Source organism: Motacilla alba, chromosome 10 (assembly GCF_015832195.1).
Source record: "Motacilla alba alba isolate MOTALB_02 chromosome 10, Motacilla_alba_V1.0_pri, whole genome shotgun sequence".
In the NCBI taxonomy this organism is placed as follows: domain Eukaryota; kingdom Metazoa; phylum Chordata; class Aves; order Passeriformes; family Motacillidae; genus Motacilla; species Motacilla alba.
In genome coordinates, this window is record NC_052025.1 from 14,091,829 (window position 1) to 14,112,396 (window position 20,568).

Consider the following 20,568-nt stretch of genomic DNA (forward strand, 5'->3'; position numbering starts at 1 on the left):
TTCTTGTCACTTCTATGTCTAAATAAAATCAACAATGTTGATAATGTTATGCCCTTCAAGATTTCCAGCATTAAAAAGGAGACACTTCAACTTCCCTTCTCTTCTTCCAAAATAAAACAGAGAAAACAAGCATCTCTTCTGCCTTCTTGCAAAATTTTAGAGTCCTTATTTTAAAGGAACTGCCTAAACATAAGAAAAGCCCCACTACACACTCTTCTGCCCTTGCCTGGAAGATGCCTAAACATAATGCTACACTCAGCAATAAGTCTGCTAATATGGGATATCAAATATACCATCACTTATTTTTCAGAGCAGCCCTTGCATAGCAGCAGCTTCCCAACAATTCTTTGTAAGTACACGGTCTCTGAAAAGAGAATAATCAACCAGCTAGCCATTCTTCACTGAACCTGGATTCCCAAAGGTCCTATTTCCCACACCTTCTCTTCATACAAGCACAGGAGGAAACCTCTGAGCTATGAGCTTGTTGCTGGACACCCACTGCTCACATGGTACATCTGTGTGTCCTCAGGAAAGGGGACAGGGGCAGGGCTGAGGAACCTCTGCCCCTGGGACAGGTCTGACCCAAGGGTCCTACTTAAGCACCTACATTAAGCATCTTCAGTGCAGGTATTCAGGTACTTTTAAGTCATTCCATGGATACATCATTTCACTTGCAGAACAGGGAAAACAGGCCGAAGACTTTATCAGTACTAATCTTCCAAGAGAGAGACAAAGCAATTATTTCTCTCTTTGAATAAAACATGTCCTTTCAGCCACGTACAAGGAGGGTTTTTTGCATGGCTGGTATCATACATCAAAACTGAATTCAGAATATAAAAACACTGTCCAAGGAATAGCCAATGGTACAAAAGCAATGCAGAACAAACTCCCCTGAACACTTCCTCCTCCAGCCATTACTCACAAATGCCAATTGCCAACAGGCAATCTGACTAAAATGTGCACAGTAAAGACATTTAAATTGAAGAATTCTTAGGATGATCCATGCATTAGTTTTGTTTAGACTGCCTTTTGAAGAAGTTGTTCTAGTGTTCCAGACCTGAAGAACACAATTAGGCAACATGACTTTTTCTTCTGTAGTCTACTGTCTATTTAGACTAAAAGTCAAGATGAACAATAATACTTTACTGTAAATTGAACCACCTTTGCCAGCACAGTTCAACTTCCATTTCATTGGTTTTATTTATAGCAATTCTGGCTTTATAACAGTGCTCCACACTGGAAATTTGCTATTCCAACCCTAAAAGCATTCTTCCGAGCACTCCAGCCAACAGCTCCTGTGACCTCCCTCTATAAAACGCTGAAGGATTAACATTGTGAATGGCCACATCAGCTCTTGGAACATCTGACACATCAGATGCAGTGTGGGCTAGGAACTTGGTCCTGGAAATTGCCCCTGCCTCAGCACATATGACAATAAACAGAAAACAGTGAAATAGCAGAAAACCCTCCATATGTTTATTAATCTGGATTTAGTTTTTAAAGTTATACACCAAGACCTCCTTGTAAGAGGCACCAAACTGCTTCACATGTGCTACAGTCACAATTCAAACACCACTGTTTGAACAAAGAGGAAGAATGAAGCAGAACAATAGAATGGTATGGGTTGGAAGGGACCTTTAAATTCAACCAGTTCCAGCCCTCTGCCATGGGCAGGGACACCTTCCACTAGAGCAGGTTACTCCAAGCCTCATCCAACCTGGCTTTGAACACTTCCAGAAAGGGGGCAGTCACAACTTTTATGGGTGATTTACTGAAGCTTCTGTAGTCAGCAAGGTGTCAGCATTGGGAAAAAAAATCCATGAGCTAAATTTTCCAAGTGATTATTCCTTTTGGATGCTCACATCAACCCCTCAAATGCTCTGATTTTAAAAAAAACCACCTTCCTATAAAAATGTCACAAATTAATGACTGAGAAAATAAAGCTCAGAGGAATGTTAGTAATGTTTTCATTCAGCGTCCCAAACCCACAGACATCTGCCTCAAAGCAGAAGACTAACCCTGCTACTTTGTCCACAGCCCCTCTGGAGAGGTTACTACACCCTCTCTTGTCCTTCTCTCTCCAGGGACCAGGGTGGCCAGGCTGCATCTAGAAGGAGATGGGATAATCAAGGCTCCATGGCATTTTTAATGCCAGGCCAAAGGACATTTTAACAGCCTTGGCTACCCAGGCTCCCTCAGCCACCAATAGCTCATTTCTAGGGAGCCAGCCAAGTTTTTTGGTGTTTGGTCAGAGGCTGGGTGCAATGCCAAGAAATGCCTGCTGCCTCTAAAAACAGCAATTAAGACCTTCAGCCCAAGGAGGGAAGAGGCAGTGCCACCACACAGGGCAGGATCTGGTCTCTTCACAGGTCAGAGCTGCCCCGGGTTTGGTTACTGCTGCTGGGGGACACATCCGTTAGGCCACATCCTTATTAATCATGGAATTATCATGGTGAAAAATTAAAAAATTAAAACCATCTCCTACAAAGCACAATCCCTGTGAGCTTCCTCCAGCAAGCCTCCTCCATGAATAATACACTTTTCTTAAAGCACCTTGTTGTGCTTTGCAAGGGAGAATCACGTTAATAAAGAGGAAAGATCAGACACCATCACTAATTGACAAGAGTTAAAATGTCAATAGGGTTTCTGGCTGGCAATTAATAATATGAAAACATGTGTAATACATCCAAAGCACATCCAGCTGCAGTCTTCTGAATGACTTTTTCAGCTGAAAGAATCAATTCAGCCAAGTTGCAAAATTAAGTGCTTGTTATCGCTTCAATTAAGCTAAACTGGAAAATTTTATAGAATCATCTTTTCTTATTTTCTTCAGGAATGAGATTCAATAAAGTACACCCAATTGCTCCAAAATATTTAACTCAGAATGAATAGCAACAAACTCCTCCAAGGAGATCAAGACATGGATTCTCAAGTTCCCACGTATCAGCTTAAAAAAAGTCTAGATGCAGGGAAGAAAGATCTCAAGTGGAATTTACCTGACATCAAAGGAAGAAACTCTGAAAGGTGAAAGAATGCTAAATCAGATCCTTTTTTGTTGTTTTTTTTTTTTTTTAGTTAACAAACTCAATAAATAATAGTTTTCATACCAGTAGTCTAATTTAGAAAGAAAAGAGCATCCCACATAAAGGAAACCTAACAGAAAGAAAATAGCAGGGATACACTGGGAAGAACAAAACCAAACTGAATGAGTCCTGCCTTTCCACCCACAATTCCATGCAGCAGTGAAACATGTACTTCATGTAATAAAGGAAGCATGAGCGGGCAATAGCACATTTTGCCTTGGGAAGGAAGCAAGATATACCCAATTATACAGATGACAGAGTGGATAAGGGAAAACTGGATTACTCACTGTCGAGCACTGGTTTGCTAATTGACATTAGAGACATGGATTTAGTCAGGGGAGATGAAACAGCAGAAGAACAGAAGTTAAATCCTTGTGGCTGCGATGTCTGATGCACCTGCGGAACAGGACAGAACCACACTGAGTATGTCAGGAATGACAGAACCATCCCAGCTTCAGATCCAGTTCAGGGCTCATGTTTACTGCAACTCTCACTTTGAAACAGTGAAACAGTGCACAGGTGAAATGCAACATTTTCTTTTGTCTTTTTAGTGTCAGACAACTAAGTATGCAACACATAGACTATGTGTTCTTGATTTTCTTGCAACACACTAAAAAACAGATATTGTTAAAGCTCTCTGATGGCCATGGAAATTGCTGTTGTAACTCCAACTCCTCAGCAGAATGAGATCGTGGTTCAACATGACAAAAAAAATCTGATGCTTAGCAGTTTGTTCCCCAAAAATGCCATTCCTCTAAGCAAGAGAAGACAAAAGTGTTGTGCTGCCCCAAAGAATGAAGTAGAAAATTTAAAATAGCTGGAGATTCCTCCATGTCAAAGACAGAAGATTTTTAATATTATATATATAGATATATACACATATAAGGTGGAAGCCTTTGTCAGACTGTCACTTGGGAAAATGACTTCCAAAATGTTGATGTAGCATTTCCCAGGCATCCAGCAGTAGCTGGACAGCTTTACCTGGTGGTTGTAGTCTCTGATTTCTCCTTGCTCGAGCTCCTCAGTGAGCAGGACCAGGGACTGATTGCTGGCAAGTGGAATCCTCCTGAGGTCTTTGGAGCTCAGAGAAGAAGCCTCCAGGTTTGTAGAGGGCTTTTTGTTCTCACCAGAGTCTCCAGCAAGGCCTTCTAGGCTGTAACTAAAGAGAAAGCACAGAGGTCAGGTGCTGCCAAAATCTGAGGGACCAGTGTCTTTCAGCACAGAGCACCTGCAAACACAAAACACAGAGCAGGCACTGGAGTGTGCAGGCAAAGGCAGGTGTTACTCCTCAGCATGTTCTTTTTTCTTCAGAGCAAACAGCAACATCTTTGTGCTGCTAATGAGACATAAAGGTTTGTTGCTTGAACAACCATTGAATCTCCTGGTCAATTGCCTTTCCTACTGTTTGTTTTTTTACTCTTTTTGAGTGGTGCACAGGAAAATCCAGAAAAATCCCTTCTAAAGATTTTGGCATTTCCACATATTCTCTTTGATAGCTTTTTATTAGGCTCTCCCTTGGAATAAAGCCACCCAAATCAAACTACCAGGTGCTGCCTGTCCTGGACCAATACCCCTCCCAGCAGCCACATGAGCTGCTGTAACGCTCATCTCTGCAGCCACATCCTCGAATCTATTTTAAATCTTGACACTGCACAGTTTTTGGCACTGATAATATCATTTATTCTGCCAAAGCTGGTTTCTCTTTTACCCATGCTGTGGTTTTGTTTTTAAATTCAATAAATGTTGTTTCCATCACCCAAGCAATTTTATTTTATCATCTACTGAGGGAGCTAGGTCTCGCCCAGCAGAGCTGGGCAATAACTCAAAGCTAAATAAAATACAGAACTTTTGCTGTTAGAAATAAAACATCTGGCCAAACTCTGTAGAGACAGGTGCTGATAGACAAGCGACACTCTCTTCTCACTTATACAAAACGCATCCTGTTTCACATGGGACTATTTAATCTGATAAATCTTGCTCTAATATTCTGCTTCTGACGCTCTTGCTCCTCATGCTCAAGCATCAACAAACCCACTGAAATGCCAGTGTGGGTTCTGGGTGAAGCTTTGCAGATTCCCCTCCCAGGACACCAGCACAGATCCACGGCCAGTGTTTGATTTGATACTCACTAAGTGCCAGCCCTACCCTGGATTTATATCCCAACCTGAGGCTAATCATGACTGGTATAATCTGTGGTGAACAAGCTGACATGAAACACATGAAAAAGAAAACACACTACAGGCTGTACAGATGATTTAAACAACCAAAGGAGCTTTAAATTCAGGTAGACTTGCATAGCAGTGATTAATGTTCTGCAGTCCCTTAGAAGCATTAAAAGGCTCATAAATATGCACCTTGAAAGCAAAAACTGCAATAAACCATGAATAAGAAGATTTAGTAATTTAAAAAAACCTTTTTTCATGGTAATTAATGAGAAAAAAAAAAGACTGGTTGAAGCATTTATAACTTAATCTGCTTTAGGAAGATTGTGACTCATCAATGTGTATCAACAGCAGACATTTAAAAGTTTATTCTAAAACACCTGTAGGTAGAAATCAGTCCCATTTCTACTGATTATTTATGTCAGAAGAATATCTCTTTTTTACATTCCAAGGTGGCAACAATGATGCTACACAGCAGAGAAAAAAAAAATCATGTACTTGTGACAAAACTAGCTAAAACCTGCCAATATTAGCCCATAAAATATTGATCAGTGATACTGGTCTGTAATTTGCTGACTGGCATATATACACCAAACATAATTAACTGTCCATGAAGGGCAGGTTTCCTTCTCAATATGTACTCTTCAGAAAAAAGAGTTTTAATAGCTCTACCCACAACCAGCAAAAACTGCCAGAGTAAAGCTATAAAGCCATAAAATCTGGGGGACTGGCTTCCAAACAATATCGGGTAAAGAACTGACCTGCAAACACCAATCTCAGTGCTGGGACTTTCTACAGAAGATGCAAGCTTTAAGAGCCTGGGAAATTTTCATCTGTGGTGTTTAGATTGTTTTTTTCAGGGAAGGTTTTACACCATTAGTCTCCTTGAAGAAAAGCCTAGGTCTTTCAATTTACAGAGAGCAAGTCTGTGTGAACTTAAATCCTTTATGAGACTGATCTGGTACAGAGAAGTGCTGAATCATACTTAATCTTGGTTTGATTCTTTGGCTGCCACAATTATCATTCTGATCACTGCTGCGGAAAAAAACACGGCTCGAAGTCATCATGGAACAGAGCAGCTCAACCCAACAGTGCAGCTTCTTTACTGCCAGAGGCCAGTGGAAAGCAGCCACCACCTCCACCTGCAGCCCAGCTCTGAGGATCCACTCCCAAGAGGAATTGCTGAAAAAGCAGACCAAGCAAACAAACACGTGCACGCTTCAGCCAGAGCAGCGGTGGAGGAGGCGATGCACGAGAAGCTGACGACAGGGTGCTTGCAGAGCTCCTGTGCTGCTGCACATTTATTCATACCATACCTTCTACAAGTAAAGTCAGGACCCGTGGCAATGTACTGTACGCCTGAGGGACACCAGCTCAAACTGGGAACAGCAAAAGAGGCAAAGAAAGGAAAAGGGCAGTGATTATCGGATTGTTATGGAACATGGGGAATGTTAAAAGACTCTCACTCTCACGTATCTTAAAAAAACTCCCAACAAACTCAGAAATAATGCAGTAGCACACGTCTGGTTGAACAAACACATCACAGTGCCCCAAATGCCCAAGGTTACCACTGAACAGGGAGCAGGACAGCTCACACTTCCCCCAAACTGACCCCATCAGTGATTATACAATGTACTGGAGAAAGTACTCCTTGTGGGAAGAGAGGTTTTTGGGAAAAAAGAAGGCTAAAACATACCAAAGCCAATTTGCAAGTAATCACACACAGTTGTTGTGTTAGTAATTATTAGTATTTTCCTGGGAACTCTCATTCTCAATCAGAAAAAGAATCCCTCACAGATATTTCATAGTGTAAGTCCCCTCCATAGAAATATTAATAACCTCAGGGTAGGCGTGGAAAAATAAGGAGAAAGACACATTCTTAAATACTGCACAGCCAGTCAGTGAAAGAGCCTGGAAGAAAAAACCAGGCTAATCTTACTATTGACTCGGGATTAAATCAAAAGTGCTACTAACTAAAAAACCTTTCACCTCCCATTCCCCAAAAGAGTCCCAAAGTTGTATCATGAAAGACGTAAGAAATGCAAATAATTTGGTTGTTATTTTAGACTGCTTTTGTTATTTTTTTCTCTGTTAGCTCATGGCCCAATTGCAGGTTTTGCAGAAACAGAGAAATCCATCTTCTTGTCAGCTATGACATTTATATGATCCCTAAATCCTGAAAAAGCTGTTCAGGAAGCATACATTGTCTGAAGGGAATTACGCCTAAGCACAAGTCCTGCTCCCAGGTCCTGGTCTGAGATCCATGCAAGGAGGGGACATGGCCAGAGCACGCTTTGCTCCATGACAGGAGCCTATGTAAAGAGCAGAACAAATTTAAGCCTTCCTGGACAAGGAACTGTGAGTGCCAGAAGCCTCTGAGGGCACAGATGAAGATTTAAACCCACTGAATGCATCACGTCATGCCATTTCATATTGTTTCCACACACACTGCAACACTGGAAACATTCTGGAAGGGTCTGACAACTGGAAACATTCTGAAAGGGTGTTCAGTGGCAGAGTTCAGATAATTGCTGCCTGTTTTATAAAGGATGTTAACTGGGTGAGGACACCCCAAAGCTTTGCACCCACAAGGTGTGCTTCCCCAGGAGCTCTCAGCACAGTACTATAAACATTCATCATGAAAACATTCATTCCCATAACATGCCCATATTTCCAAGTACTTCATCATCCTCACCGACTTCAACCACAAAGGCAGATGTTTAAGTACTGGTGGGGGATGGCAGGGACTAAAATATTTGTGTGAAATCATAGAGGAACCAAGTCCAGGACACAGGAAATCCATCTCTATCACACACAACCTGCACTCTCAGGCCTGGGTTCAGCCTCCCAGTGGGTCACTCAGACCTGCTCAGGGGCAGCAGAGAAAGCATCTCAAGGAAGGTGTCACACATGATTCTCCAGGCCATCTGCTTGTGGCCACAAGAGCACTGAGCTTGGTGGACCCTTTGAGACATCCTTATGTCACCTTGCTTTTCAAAGCCACTCATTTTTGTGTGGTGCCTTTTCAATCGAAGAAAACTCTCCTCATTAATCATGTAATGTTTACACTAGACTTTAAAAGATGCCTCTATTCCTGACCACTGCCATGTTATGGAGATGATCCCAAATGCTAAAACTGCAGGGGAAGGAAGAAGAAAAGTAGAGGGAGGGAAGAAGAGGAGCCCTGCGTATGTAGGAGGAAACCTGGAAGTGTTGAGATCTCAGAGAAGGAAGGAGGGGGATCTGTTGGCAATGGCTGTGGAAAGCACTCTTGCAGAACCACAGTCCTGTGGGGGAGCCACCCACAGCCTGTTGGCAACACCATAAAATCCTAAAAAGATCAATGCAGAGCATGCAAAACTCCTTTACAGAAGACAGCTTGGGGAGGAAGACAGCTTTTATCTACATCAGCCTTGCGGGAGAGCATCAACAGCTGGAATCAGTTTCAGGCTCCTGCTCTGCAAGTGGGGTTAAAGAGGACGATTCCAAAATGGTTTAGAGACCAGAAAAAGTGAGAAAGTGTTTATGAAGGGATTATCACACATTTCAGATATGACTAGGTATTCTAGATCTTTTCTGTATTCTACATGTAAGCTCAGAGTTTCAGGATATTTTGACTCTAAATAATAACACAGCTCCTACAGAGGAGCCTTAAGAGAATACTGATAAAAATAGGATCATTTGCATGAGCTGAGAAGACAAGCATTGCACTGCTTCCTGCAGTGGTGCAAATGAAGTGGCTTCTTAGAAGTAAAAAAGCATGTTCTCCCTTGTGCCTTTTTAAAAAAAATTGTTTTTTAAGAATGTTCTTTTGAACTGTACAGCACTGCTAGGGTTCACTGATGCTGATGCATGGTGAGGCACAGTGACTTTTTTTGGTCATAACATCATGGTAACATTCTTTTCACACGTGGGAATGTGGTAGCTTGTTTACACACACAACACCCCATCCATATTCCAGGTGAAGTGAAATCCTGAGTTAACCTGGCACAGGAGGGGAGGTAGCAGGCTATGGGAGACGAGACAAGCTTGAACCACTGAAGGACAGAAGTTCAATTTCTCCTTTTACTTTAGCCTAAAATGTCCCACACCTGCTGTGTCAAAAATTAAGTATCCTCCTTTATGTACTAATAGTCAATGCAAAGGTTAAATAAGTGGAACTGTGTATCTGTGGGATGGATGAGAAACTGGAAGTTTGTTATAGAGAGGAAAAACACACAGAAGAGAAAAACACACCTTATTTTCTATTTTTTAGGAAGATGGTTATAAAAACCATCAAAAGAGCAAAATTGAAGCCATTTAATTCAACCAACTGCAGATCTGCAGAGTGTTCTCCAACTCTGAGATTGTGTCTGACCCATCCCTTCCCCCAGCTGCCCCTCCTGCAAGTCTTGTGCTTTAAATCCAATTCACACACATGCTCCCAGGTTAACCACTGCCTTAACCAACTCCAAATCTTGCACATGGCAAAGGCCAACAAAATCATATCTCAGATTTCTCTTCATTATTAACACAATGTCCTTGAGAAAACAGCTTGAGCATGTGCCCTGGATCATACTGGAGAGAAAAAGCAGCAGGTGGGATGCACAGCTTCAATGCCAATGCTTCCAGAGGTACTACAGGTTTACTGACATGAGAGGATGGAGTTAGTAGACATTCAAACACAAAACAGTTAGTCACATTAGTTGGCTTTGTACCTTCTCCTATGAATGGGAGGCTTCTTTATACCATCCCCCAGAATTCGCATTGAACTGAAAATGAATCATGGAGAATGGTCAGCAGCTTGAATGAAAAAAAATTAACAAATGGCAGCTAAAGGATTAACATCCCCAAAACACAGACAGAGGGAATGGACATACAGGGAAAACACAAAATGGAATATGAAAGGAAGTAATGAGTCTCTGTGTTTCTCCTCTCTTCTACAAATAAATCTAGGGTTTGGTTGGTTGTATTTTGTACAGAAAGAAGGCTGCACAGGTATTGACCATGTTGCAACTTTGCTGCTGCCAAAGCCAGGTCAGTTTAAAGTTTAGATAAAGCCAAACACTTTGACAGAAGCTGTTAGCAATAGTGATTAACACCAGCTCCAGTTCTGCAGTGCTTAATCCACCAGTGAAACATGAGGGTGTTTCTTTCCCCAGCCTGGATGTTTAACACACACTGCAGCTTTGTTGAAAGACAGGCATTTCAAATCTGCTATGAATGTCAGGAATTAACTGAAGGATGAGCATCCTTTTGTGCAGCCTTGTTGGTTTTCTTTCTATTTTTAATAGCAAAATGCAGACATGAGGATTATCTGTGAAGTGCATTTGAGGAGAGATGGGAAGAGAAGGGGAACTGAGCATCTTATCACATTTTCATTTAAGACTATTATTTTTTTTCCTGAGCTCTTCTGTGAACAACGCTCATCCCTTTTACAAAGAGAAAACACATAACAGTGAAAAAGACCAAATTTTACAAAAGGTTGATTTTTTTTTTTTCTGTAGACTTTTTTGGTCCTCTATCTAAGCTTGACTTAGCTATCTTTGTCATCAAGGTCTGGACTATTTTTGCTGCAGACAGGGGCTGCAAGTCGCTGCTGGGGCAGGAAGCACCTCTCAGAGCTCAGCTGATGGTGCACTCTGTCACCCCATTCCTCCTCCTGGCTGCACAGCCCAGTTCTGATCCCTGGGCTGGTTTTGGTGGCAATTACACTTTATTTGGTTATTCTCCTCATTTAGTGAGTGCAAGCTGCTCACCTACAGAGCAGAGAAATGCCATGGGTGCCCAGAGGAGGGAGCACAAAGGGTGGTGGGAGCAGCACAGCTCCTGCCCATCAGCAGGACAAACCTCAGCCAAGGCTTGTGCTCAGTGTTACTCCACTTCAAAGATTTGCAAAAGTCAAGTTGCAATATGGACATTTCCCCTTCTACTGGAAAAGCATCTACTGCATGTGAAATAAATGAATAAGCAAACACTCAGAATTTAACTGATTTGTGTGAAAGTCACTTGTTAGCACTTCACTTCCTCAGTATTTGTTGTTTCTCACTAAGCAACCAGAGTCTCAACATCACAACAGCCACATATGAAAAGAACAAAGAAAAGAACAAAACAACACAGCAAATATTCCAAATTCCTTTCTAAAAGAAGCATAAAACCAAACATGAATCTAATCAGCACCACAGACCCACCCAGCTTTTCTTTTTTAATTACCCTACATGACAGCTATCCTTATGTAGCTGCAGCTGAATGTGAGAACATATGAGAAGAATTACTGTTCCTTTAACTCAGATTTTCTTACACTTACAATGAATGTATTTTCCCATATCAGAAACAGCCTCCAAAGTGTGATGCAGGAGAATTTAACCCCATCTGTTCAGTGTTAGCAGTGATTGCCAGCTATGCAATTTATTACCCTCAGAAATCCTGATGCATTGGGCCCTACACTTAAAAATAATTCTCCCCAAATGAGTTTATGAGCTTATGGACTCATTCTGTCATAAACATGCAGGTATGCTGACTGTTTTGTTGCTTTTAAAAATTGATGAGGATTTCTTAATTTATTTAAATATTACCTGGGGACCAGGAATGAAGCCCAAAAAAAGGTGACAGCGTTAAACAACAACAACAACAAAAATCTTTCACTGTTTGTTACTTATAAAATCCTGAATGGTTTTCAACATTGATTTAAACCTGAATTGATATTCCTTTAGTGATACCCACAGCTGCTGTGTGTAAAGGATGCATACATTCCTGATGGGAGGCTGCTGCCTCGCCCTGGATTATCCAAAGGGGTCAGAATTTTCAGGAAGCTGTTGTGAGTGGTGAGTTTTAATTTAATGCCATCCAGCCCCACATGCAATGCCTCTGTTTCTGTCAACAGCAGAACGTTTGCCACGAGGACACAACAGGCAGCCAGAGAGTAGCACTGCCCTGCACACCTGGGCCTGCAGCCTCTGTGAGCTGTAGGGAGGATATGGCACCCTGACCCTGCTAAAGCAAGTGGCCATTCCTGCTCTGAGAGCATTAAAGCACATTAAAAACACTGGCCAAACTTCCACTGGGCTCAGAATACACAGGGTTTGGCCCCAAGCACCCTGCAGCCCAACAGCTGAACAGTGCAGGGCATGGCAGGGAACCTCACACCTATTACTACTTTTTGGTGTGCATCTTCCTTTATTCCATCTTCTTCCCCGCTGAAATGGGGGACTGAGCAACTTTTCTTCCTACAGTCACTTGGCACCAGCATGGACACACTCACGTGGCTCGTACACCTCTGCCCCTTGTACCTCCTGAAAGAACAGATGGGAAAACTTCTCTTTTGAATCTTCCTGAGCAGGGACATCAGTGAAGAATTAGGTGGAACTTACTGTGCATGAGGGACTGAGGGGGGACCAATTCTGTGAAACACAAAGTAGGACCCATCACACCATTATGAAGAGCTTCCACAGATTTTTTTTAAACCCTGGTGCCTGTGTTATCCCTTAATACAATCAGAGCAATGATGGTCATGTTTTTTCTGCGGTCAGTGAGATTTAACACTCCAGTAATTCCTTTGTACAGAAAGGGGTGGTGACAGTTCTAATGGAAGACCTGTCCCGAGGTAATTCCATTTACTCTGGACAGCTCAAGCATACTGTAGGTATTAAGTACTTTAATCCTGCAAGTTAATTTAAGAAAAACCAAACAAACATACATTAGGAGATTGTCTTAACCTCTTCAAAATGAAAAAGAAATAATCAAAAGTGACGCGATAAACTCCTCAGTTTTATCACACCAGCTTTAAAGCTCAGATAAATATGCATGAGTGGGTGCAGAGTAAATCAAAGCAGCTCTTCACTCACCTCCTCTGATTGATTTCTGCCTCGTTGGTGGCATTCTTGCCCGGCCCCCAGCTGTGCCGGCGGAAAGGGGACAGCGGCCGCATGGAGCTGCGCAGGACAGAGGAAGGCGTGGGCACGTCCGTGATGCTGTCCAGCTCCTCTTCCTTCTCTCCTCCCTCTGAGGACATCATGTTGGTGCAGCTGCCATCCAGGCTGTGCCTGTCCTTGGGCTGGGCGAAGCTACCCATGGGTGGGAAGGGGAGGGACGTGTCGCTGCCCAGGGATGAGTTCCTCTCCAGAGACATGGTGTCCTCTGCAGAGGAGCTGGAGCTGGTGACATCACATGCAGACTGCTCCTCTTCAGGCTGCTGGGGTAAGAAAAATTAAAAGTAAGTTAAAGTAGAATCATGGAGTGGTTTGGGTTGGAAGGGACCTCTAAAGATCAGCGAGTCCAACACCTTTGCCATGGGCAGGGACATTGTTCACCAGATCAGGTCGTTCAAAGACCCATCCAGCCTGGCCCTGAACATTTCCAATGGAGTGAATACATTCAACATTTTAAATAAATGCAAACATTTTGTATTTCACACAAGCTGGAAGATTTCTCAGTTGGTGGCATAAGGCAAATTAACCATCAAAGAACTGAGACTTTTTGCTCTGGTTTCAAAAGAGGCTGAAATGTTCTGCAGGGTGATCTCTTCCACTCTACAAGTCCCTGGCTCCCAGGCTCCCAGCTCAGATCCTCTGCCTACCTTCCTCTCTCCAATTCTATATTTCATCCTGCGCAGCAAATCCTGTTCCTCTCACCATTTCTGGCTAAACCTGTTATCAATCAAGGTGCCATAAAACTGCCAAAGGTTCACTGAGAGCAAGTAATGGGGAAGGGGGTTATCACAATTCCTGATGACAAACTCCAGACTCTCCTGTGGGACTGGGATGGCCTTGTAGAGCTCAAGGGCAACACACTGTTCCACTGCACCATGCAACACAAAAAGCAGAATTACTCAGCAGCAGAAAACAGACAGAAAAAAATATAAGCTTAATTCCCCATCCCCAACTACTTTCCATTAAGCAGAAAGTTAATACCAGGGTTTGCAGAATTTTTTTAATCCAACTGTCATCAAAAAATATTGTTCTATGGGAAGAGTCATTCTATATTAGAGATTTTGAGTCATACTGTAATTTTTGGGTTTAGTTTGCTCCAAAAGCAGTATGTAGAAGCCAAACTGGCTCTCTCTGGTCAAAGGCCACATGCTGACCATACAGCCCCAGAAGAGCCCTCGTTCCATGTGGCCACTATAAAAAACACAAGCACCTCTCTGACATCATCTCCAGTCTGAAATGGTGTTTGCCCTGAGGGACTGACATTGGAAGTTTCAATTTACCCTGCTGCAGAGCCCTGTATCATTTAAAATAATAACAGGCAGAGTGCTCTGTCAGGCCATACACCACAGAGCAGTCAGCAAAGCCCTGGTGGTTAATTGTCCTCACACAGTGGGCTCAGGGGGCTGGGCAGGAGCTGAGTGCTCCAGGGGCTGCAGGCTGTCAGCAAGCACTTGGCAGAAGACAACTGGATACAAAATCCTGATCCTGGAAGGGAAAGATGGGCATCAGACCACATGGAAGGAAGGATGAGCAGGAGTGGTGTTAAACAGTCCAGAGACTTGTTTTTCTGTGCTTTATGTGAGGGGCACACACTATAAGCTATAAGCTTTTTATTTGACTGAACAAAAAGAAACTGAGATATTCAAAATATCTTCTATTCAAATATTTCACTTTTCAGACAGAAGCCCTGTTTCAAGCTCAGCTATTTTTTATTCTTAGTTCAGTTTAACAGGTACACAATAATGTTCCTGAGATGGTTTAACTTCATGCTGTCACACTGCTTCCCTTCTCACATCCATCAAAGGGAAACAGAAGAAAAAAAAAAAAAAAAGACAGCATCCACAGCACAACACCAAAATACAAGAACCTTTTAAACACAAAGCATTAAAACCACACTACAAATACATCCCTCCAAAAACATTCACTTCATATCAAGGTATGTCAAATATTAACAGTGAATTTCAGAAAACTGTGTTCTATAAACTAGTGAACTATTGGATTTGATACATTTGAATAGGAAGCTGAGGTTTAAAATAAAGAGAGCTGAAATGGAAGCCCTGAGAAGCTTTTGATGATGTTCAGCAGTATTCAAGATAATCTGATATTTGTGTGAGTCATGATGAGAGCTTACTGAATTGCTTAAATACAGACAAATCAAGTAGTCATTATGTGGATAACACTCCTACAGTGGAGGAAACAGTCTGCCACATTTCTAAGACAGAAAAATACTGTCAGACATTAGATCAGACTGGATGGGGCTTTGGAGCAACCTGGTCTAGCAGAAGGTGTCCCTACCCATGGCAGGGGGTTGGAACAAGATAAGCTTTAAGGTCCCTTCCAACCCAAACCATTCTGTGATTCTGGGACTGGGGCAGCAGAGCAGGAGAGGAGAGGACTGACCTCACCCCATCAGCTGTGTGAAGTAAGGGACAGGTCAGAAACTTTCAATCTGGATGCAAATCTAGAAACAATAGGGCAGAACACCAAATTAAATAGAGAGGAATTAGAGTAAAAAGAGGAAATTTTATTTCCCAGATGAGAATACTGCTGCAGTTTGAAATGCACAACAAAACTCACTTCCCTAACAAGGAAGATTTAGGGCTTTTATCACAAAATGCAGCTCAAGGAGATGTCTGAAAAAGGGGAAATACATTTGATCCATTTTAAGTTTTACCTTGAGCATTCGACTGACGACAGAACACAATGAACAATTCCCTTGAACTCGTGGCCCATGCTTATTCTTCTAAAAATATTCTGCCGTCATTTCAATGATTTTTTATTTTTAAACAAAGGAAAACAGTTAATATGAAAGAAGACTCTGTCTGAAAAATGCCAAGTGTGGTTGACACATCAAAAACATCAATATTGTAGTCACCACTGAAAAAAAATTGGCTATCTGGCCAGTAAATATGCATTGCTCTTTAATCTCATTTGAGTAAGAAAATACCATGTTTGCAGAACAGACTGTGTTCTCTTCTTACAGGAAAAAGGAAACATTACAGAAATTCTAATTTTCTCCAAGTTAGGCATGCTGGATTGCACCTCAATGAATTTAGGACTTAACGGTGGACAAAAAGAGCCTTTACAGACATTTGCTAATAAGCATTTTCTTTACCCTCAGTATTTGCTGAGAAGCTTCTAAGAAAAAATAAGATAAGGTGTAAAAGTGAGTATTCTGAGAAAGGACACATGAACTTCTCCATGAATAACAGAAATCACTGGGATGGTGGGGGTATAAGATAACTTTTTCAACTAAATCCTTCCACTGTAGGAGGTCTTGATAAGGGGAATTCAAATGTTCTTTCAATCACTTCCATGATGACAACATGCAAAGTGCTGAGACACAACCTTTCTCTGTCCCCTGACCTTCAAAGACATTAAAGGTGTTGGAGTATTTAAAAAAAAAAAGAAGATGAAAAAAATTAAACTTTGGAATCCTGAAGTTTTCCACTAAAGGAGTCAACACCCTTAGTTGGCTTGATATATAATAGAGCAGAGTAATTTTTTAATTTGAATTTGCCTATGGTTCTAGATTCCCTAAAATTAACCTCAGCAGTGGCCTTCTACTAATTATTTATCATAACCTTTATGATTTGGAGTGGACGTGAAAGCCTTTCCCTTAAAATTTTTATTACTTTGCGTAGTTTGTTTTGTTTATTTTTTTTTTTTGCACAGCTGTTAGGGTTTTTTTTGTTTGCTTTTTTTTTAAGAGATACAACAACTCTGGAAAATAAATGCAAAACATTTATGTATTTGTGTATTTTCTTTGAGCAAACCAAAACAAAGGCAGAAATTAAACAATATTCAAGACTCTGAGTTGCAACCCTTTCCTTTGACAATGATCTGTGGGTCCCTGACTCCCTTCATCTGAATCATCTCCCAAGAGGCACATTAAAAAGCTTCCCAGTAATGCTGGACTTCGGTGGCTGGTTGAAAGTTAAGATGAGCAAAGCACATGGGCTCCACCCCAGGATGTTGCCAGATGATTGTGAGAAATGACCTTATGCAGCATTAATCATTCCAGAAGAGGATGCTGCAAAGCCTGCCCAGATGGCTGTCTGGGACAGAGAGGGAAAAGCAGGATGAGGAGGACATGGGAATGAAGTGCTGACGCAAACAAAAAAAAAAAAAAAAAAAAAAAAAAAAAAAAAGCATTTTGCTGAAGCCATAGACTTGGAAGCAACTTTTGAATCTCAGTGATAGCCTGTATATTCTGAAAAAAGGGCAGCTTTTAGTGTTAAAGCTCCCTGAAGCTGACAGCTCATGTTCCACAGCTCAGCACATGTCCTAGAGAGAAAAATAATTGAAACGAGCACAGGAGAAGGGAAGGAGATGGGAGAGGAGCACACACCAGACACCAGGGACAGGGTAAGGCACCTGCAGATTCTGTGACCCCACAGACCCCAATTCTTCATGGGCCTGGATGAGAACCAGGGTTTTTAGTCTATGCATTTCAAGTGGAAGCAGCCCAAAGACCTTGCACAGACAGCAACTTGTTCTCCCTACATTTATTTTAATGCATTAAGCAGTCAGCAAAGAAGGAGTTATTTCTACAATAAAAAAAAAACAAAACCAAAAAACAACTCTAGTAGACAAAAGTTCAACTCTTGCTCCACAAAAAGGGGAAACAAGAACAGAACTAGTAATAACAATAATCACCATGACACTGAAAGGTTTGAGATCCTCTTTTTGTCCATAAGCATATTCTGTCTCCAATTTCATACAGAAACTGTACTATTTCATACATTTAGAAATAATCAACTATAACCAAGACAAGCATCTTACACTATTTTTTGGATGAAAGATTACAGCCACTATTTATTTTGCTGGTCATTAAAAATATCTATAATTTGCATTTCTACCACCTGTATTCAGTACTGTAAAACCAAAAAAGATTTAATTAAGGAACAAGTTTGCAATATTAAATTAGTTCTTCTGGTCCTACAGAAATAACTTTAACTGTAGAAAAAATACTCAGATAAATCCTGAGAAAGGAGACAAGGAATCAAATCGGTCAGGAAAACGAAGACAAGGCAACTGAGGTTGAGACTAGCTTTGAATAACTTCCTAAACTCAACTCAGGAACCTTTTGAAGCCATTTGAAGACAAAGTCTGCAACCCACCGTATAATGAGAACAATGCAAAGGCTACCAAATTAAGGAATTCCCTTTCTACAAAGAAAAGAACTCCTGCCTCTGCCCTCTCTCCACTGGCAATTGAAGACCTGCTTTCCCCACCACCTCCTCTCTTTCCTATGGCATCCCTGCTACACTGCACTACCTACTCTGGTTACATTTTCATCTTTCTTTCTTGTATTTGAAGAAGGAATCCTTCTACATAAGAAAGGGGAAAAGCTAAAATTCTGTATAATACAAAATCTGCTGTGTTCCCACTGCACTCTTCCCCCACACTTTCCCAAACAAGCGTTAAATCAGGCTGAAATGGCAGCTGCCTGTCACAGTCCATGTCACTCTACACAGCCTGCTCTGCCAAACAGCCTTGTCCTCTCACAGTGCAGGGCCCCAGATCCTTCTGACAGCAGGATGGGAAAGGGCGAGGCTGGTGAGCTCTGTGCCCTACCACGTGCATGAAGGATGACTTTACTGTTCATTTATAGCACATGAGATCACTTAGCCTGGGCTGTGGTGTTTCCCATCCTGCTGGAAAATATTCACCAGCATCTGATTTGACTTCAGCAAACAGAACTCTGTTTCAATCAATACATTTCTCAGAAAGCCAGTGAGAAAGCTGCTCTGAGAGTTATGTTTTTCAGAGCAGGAGCTGTGCCTGCTCAAACCTCTGAGCTGCAGCTGAACCAAAGAGAGAGATTTCATGGAGACCACAGTGATGGCTGCTCTAAAGAAGGATCACATCCCTTTTGATTCTACATCACTTTAGTCTTTCTGGGTGCTTTTTCATCATCTGCTTATGCCAAGAAGAGTACAAATTACCAGCAAGACAATTCTTCAAGAGCGAAAACCTAATGACCCCCCTGAACAAATTCAGGCTGCTCTGACGTAGATGCAAAAGACTGATGCCAAAGGAAGGCACATTCTCTGCTCAGGAGGCCAGCTCTGCCTCTCAGGTCTCTCCCACTCCTCCTCAGCAACACAAAGGGTACAGGGATGACTAAGGTTAGCAATGACTTCTGTTGTTGATTTTAAGCAAACTTGAAAACACTTTCATTCTACTTGCATGTAAACAGGCATTAGAGGTATGTTGCCTAGGCAACAAAACTATTCCCAGGAATTGGCCTGAAGTATTTAGAATGAGTGTTTCCTTCCTATGACACTGAATTTACAGAAAAACACTGGTTCCTCTGAGAATTACAGCATATAAATCTGAAGGTATCAGCACAGAGGTCACGGTTTACTGGAGAAAAGCTCTTTGTTACATGAGCTAAAGATGGATTTCATATCGTCTGTGCAATCCCTAATGACCTTGCAAGAAAATCCACCTTTTCAACTCTTCCTCTGGTGCCTGATTTACTTTTGGACAGACAAAATTACTTCCATTTTTTTAACCACTGGGGGCTGCACAGCTTTTGGAATTCTGCTGCAAGTAAATACATCCCTCATGTTGCTGCATCCAAGGAGGAGACCGGATCCTTCCCTTCTGTTTGGTTCCAGGATAATCACTTCCAGGTTTCCAACTCACCAGAGAAACCAAGATGATCTGTGTGTGCTGTATGGGTTTATCAGGGGCTTTTTTAACCATATCCTAACCAGGCTTTCTTACCTTCCCAAAGACAAGGTCTTCCATCCCATCACCAGGCAAGGGGAAGAGGTCAGACTCACTCCCAGACTCTCTTTTAAGACCACCCTGTGACGAGGCACAGACGCTGCTCAGCCCATCCTCCAAGAAGTTCTCACATTCTGCAGGAGCAAAGCACAAAGAGTCAAAACCTGAGGCATCCACACATCAGACTCTCATTCTCCCAGTGAATTCCAGGATTTAAAACACACAGCTTTACGAATAAAGCTTTATACATTTGTTCACCTCTCAAAACTGCCTGTGAGCTCTCAAATGATTTATTCCAGAGTTTGAAACTCCTTTTTAAGTGCATCATTGAAGTACATGGTGCAAACTGAAATTCTGCATGAAACAGCTGTAAACACCTGTAGCTTGAGGTGCTGATAAATGTACTACATATGAGGTATCCCTTACAGTGCACGTGGGATGTTTCCTATTGATTTCAACAAATGCAAAATTAGATTCATATTCAATAAATATAAAATATAACTTGTCAATATTTGCTTTCTTTCTCAAAGAATCGATTCCCTCTAAATGCCAAGGTGCTTTAAGTGCATAGTTGGACAATTATTTAATCTCTTACACACCACTTACTGAAAAAGCACTAGTGTGAATTCCATTACAAGCTTTACTTTTTCAAGATTCAAAAATTAAGTGTTTTTT

At 41.7% G+C, this 20,568-nt stretch overlaps 1 protein-coding gene across 1 annotated transcript in view; it reads right to left on the reverse strand.

The window, feature by feature from the left end:
* Positions 1-20,568, reverse strand: part of AKAP13 (A-kinase anchoring protein 13) — a 74,194-nt gene that overhangs the window by 38,820 nt on the left and 14,806 nt on the right. The window contains exons 3-6 of the mRNA XM_038147264.1: positions 19,891-20,027; positions 13,069-13,412; positions 4,065-4,242; positions 3,371-3,479 (exon numbers count right to left, since the gene is read on the reverse strand). Coding sequence (XP_038003192.1) covers positions 3,371-3,479; positions 4,065-4,242; positions 13,069-13,412; positions 19,891-20,027 — 768 coding nt within the window. The remainder of the gene's footprint in view (positions 1-3,370; positions 3,480-4,064; positions 4,243-13,068; positions 13,413-19,890; positions 20,028-20,568) is intronic.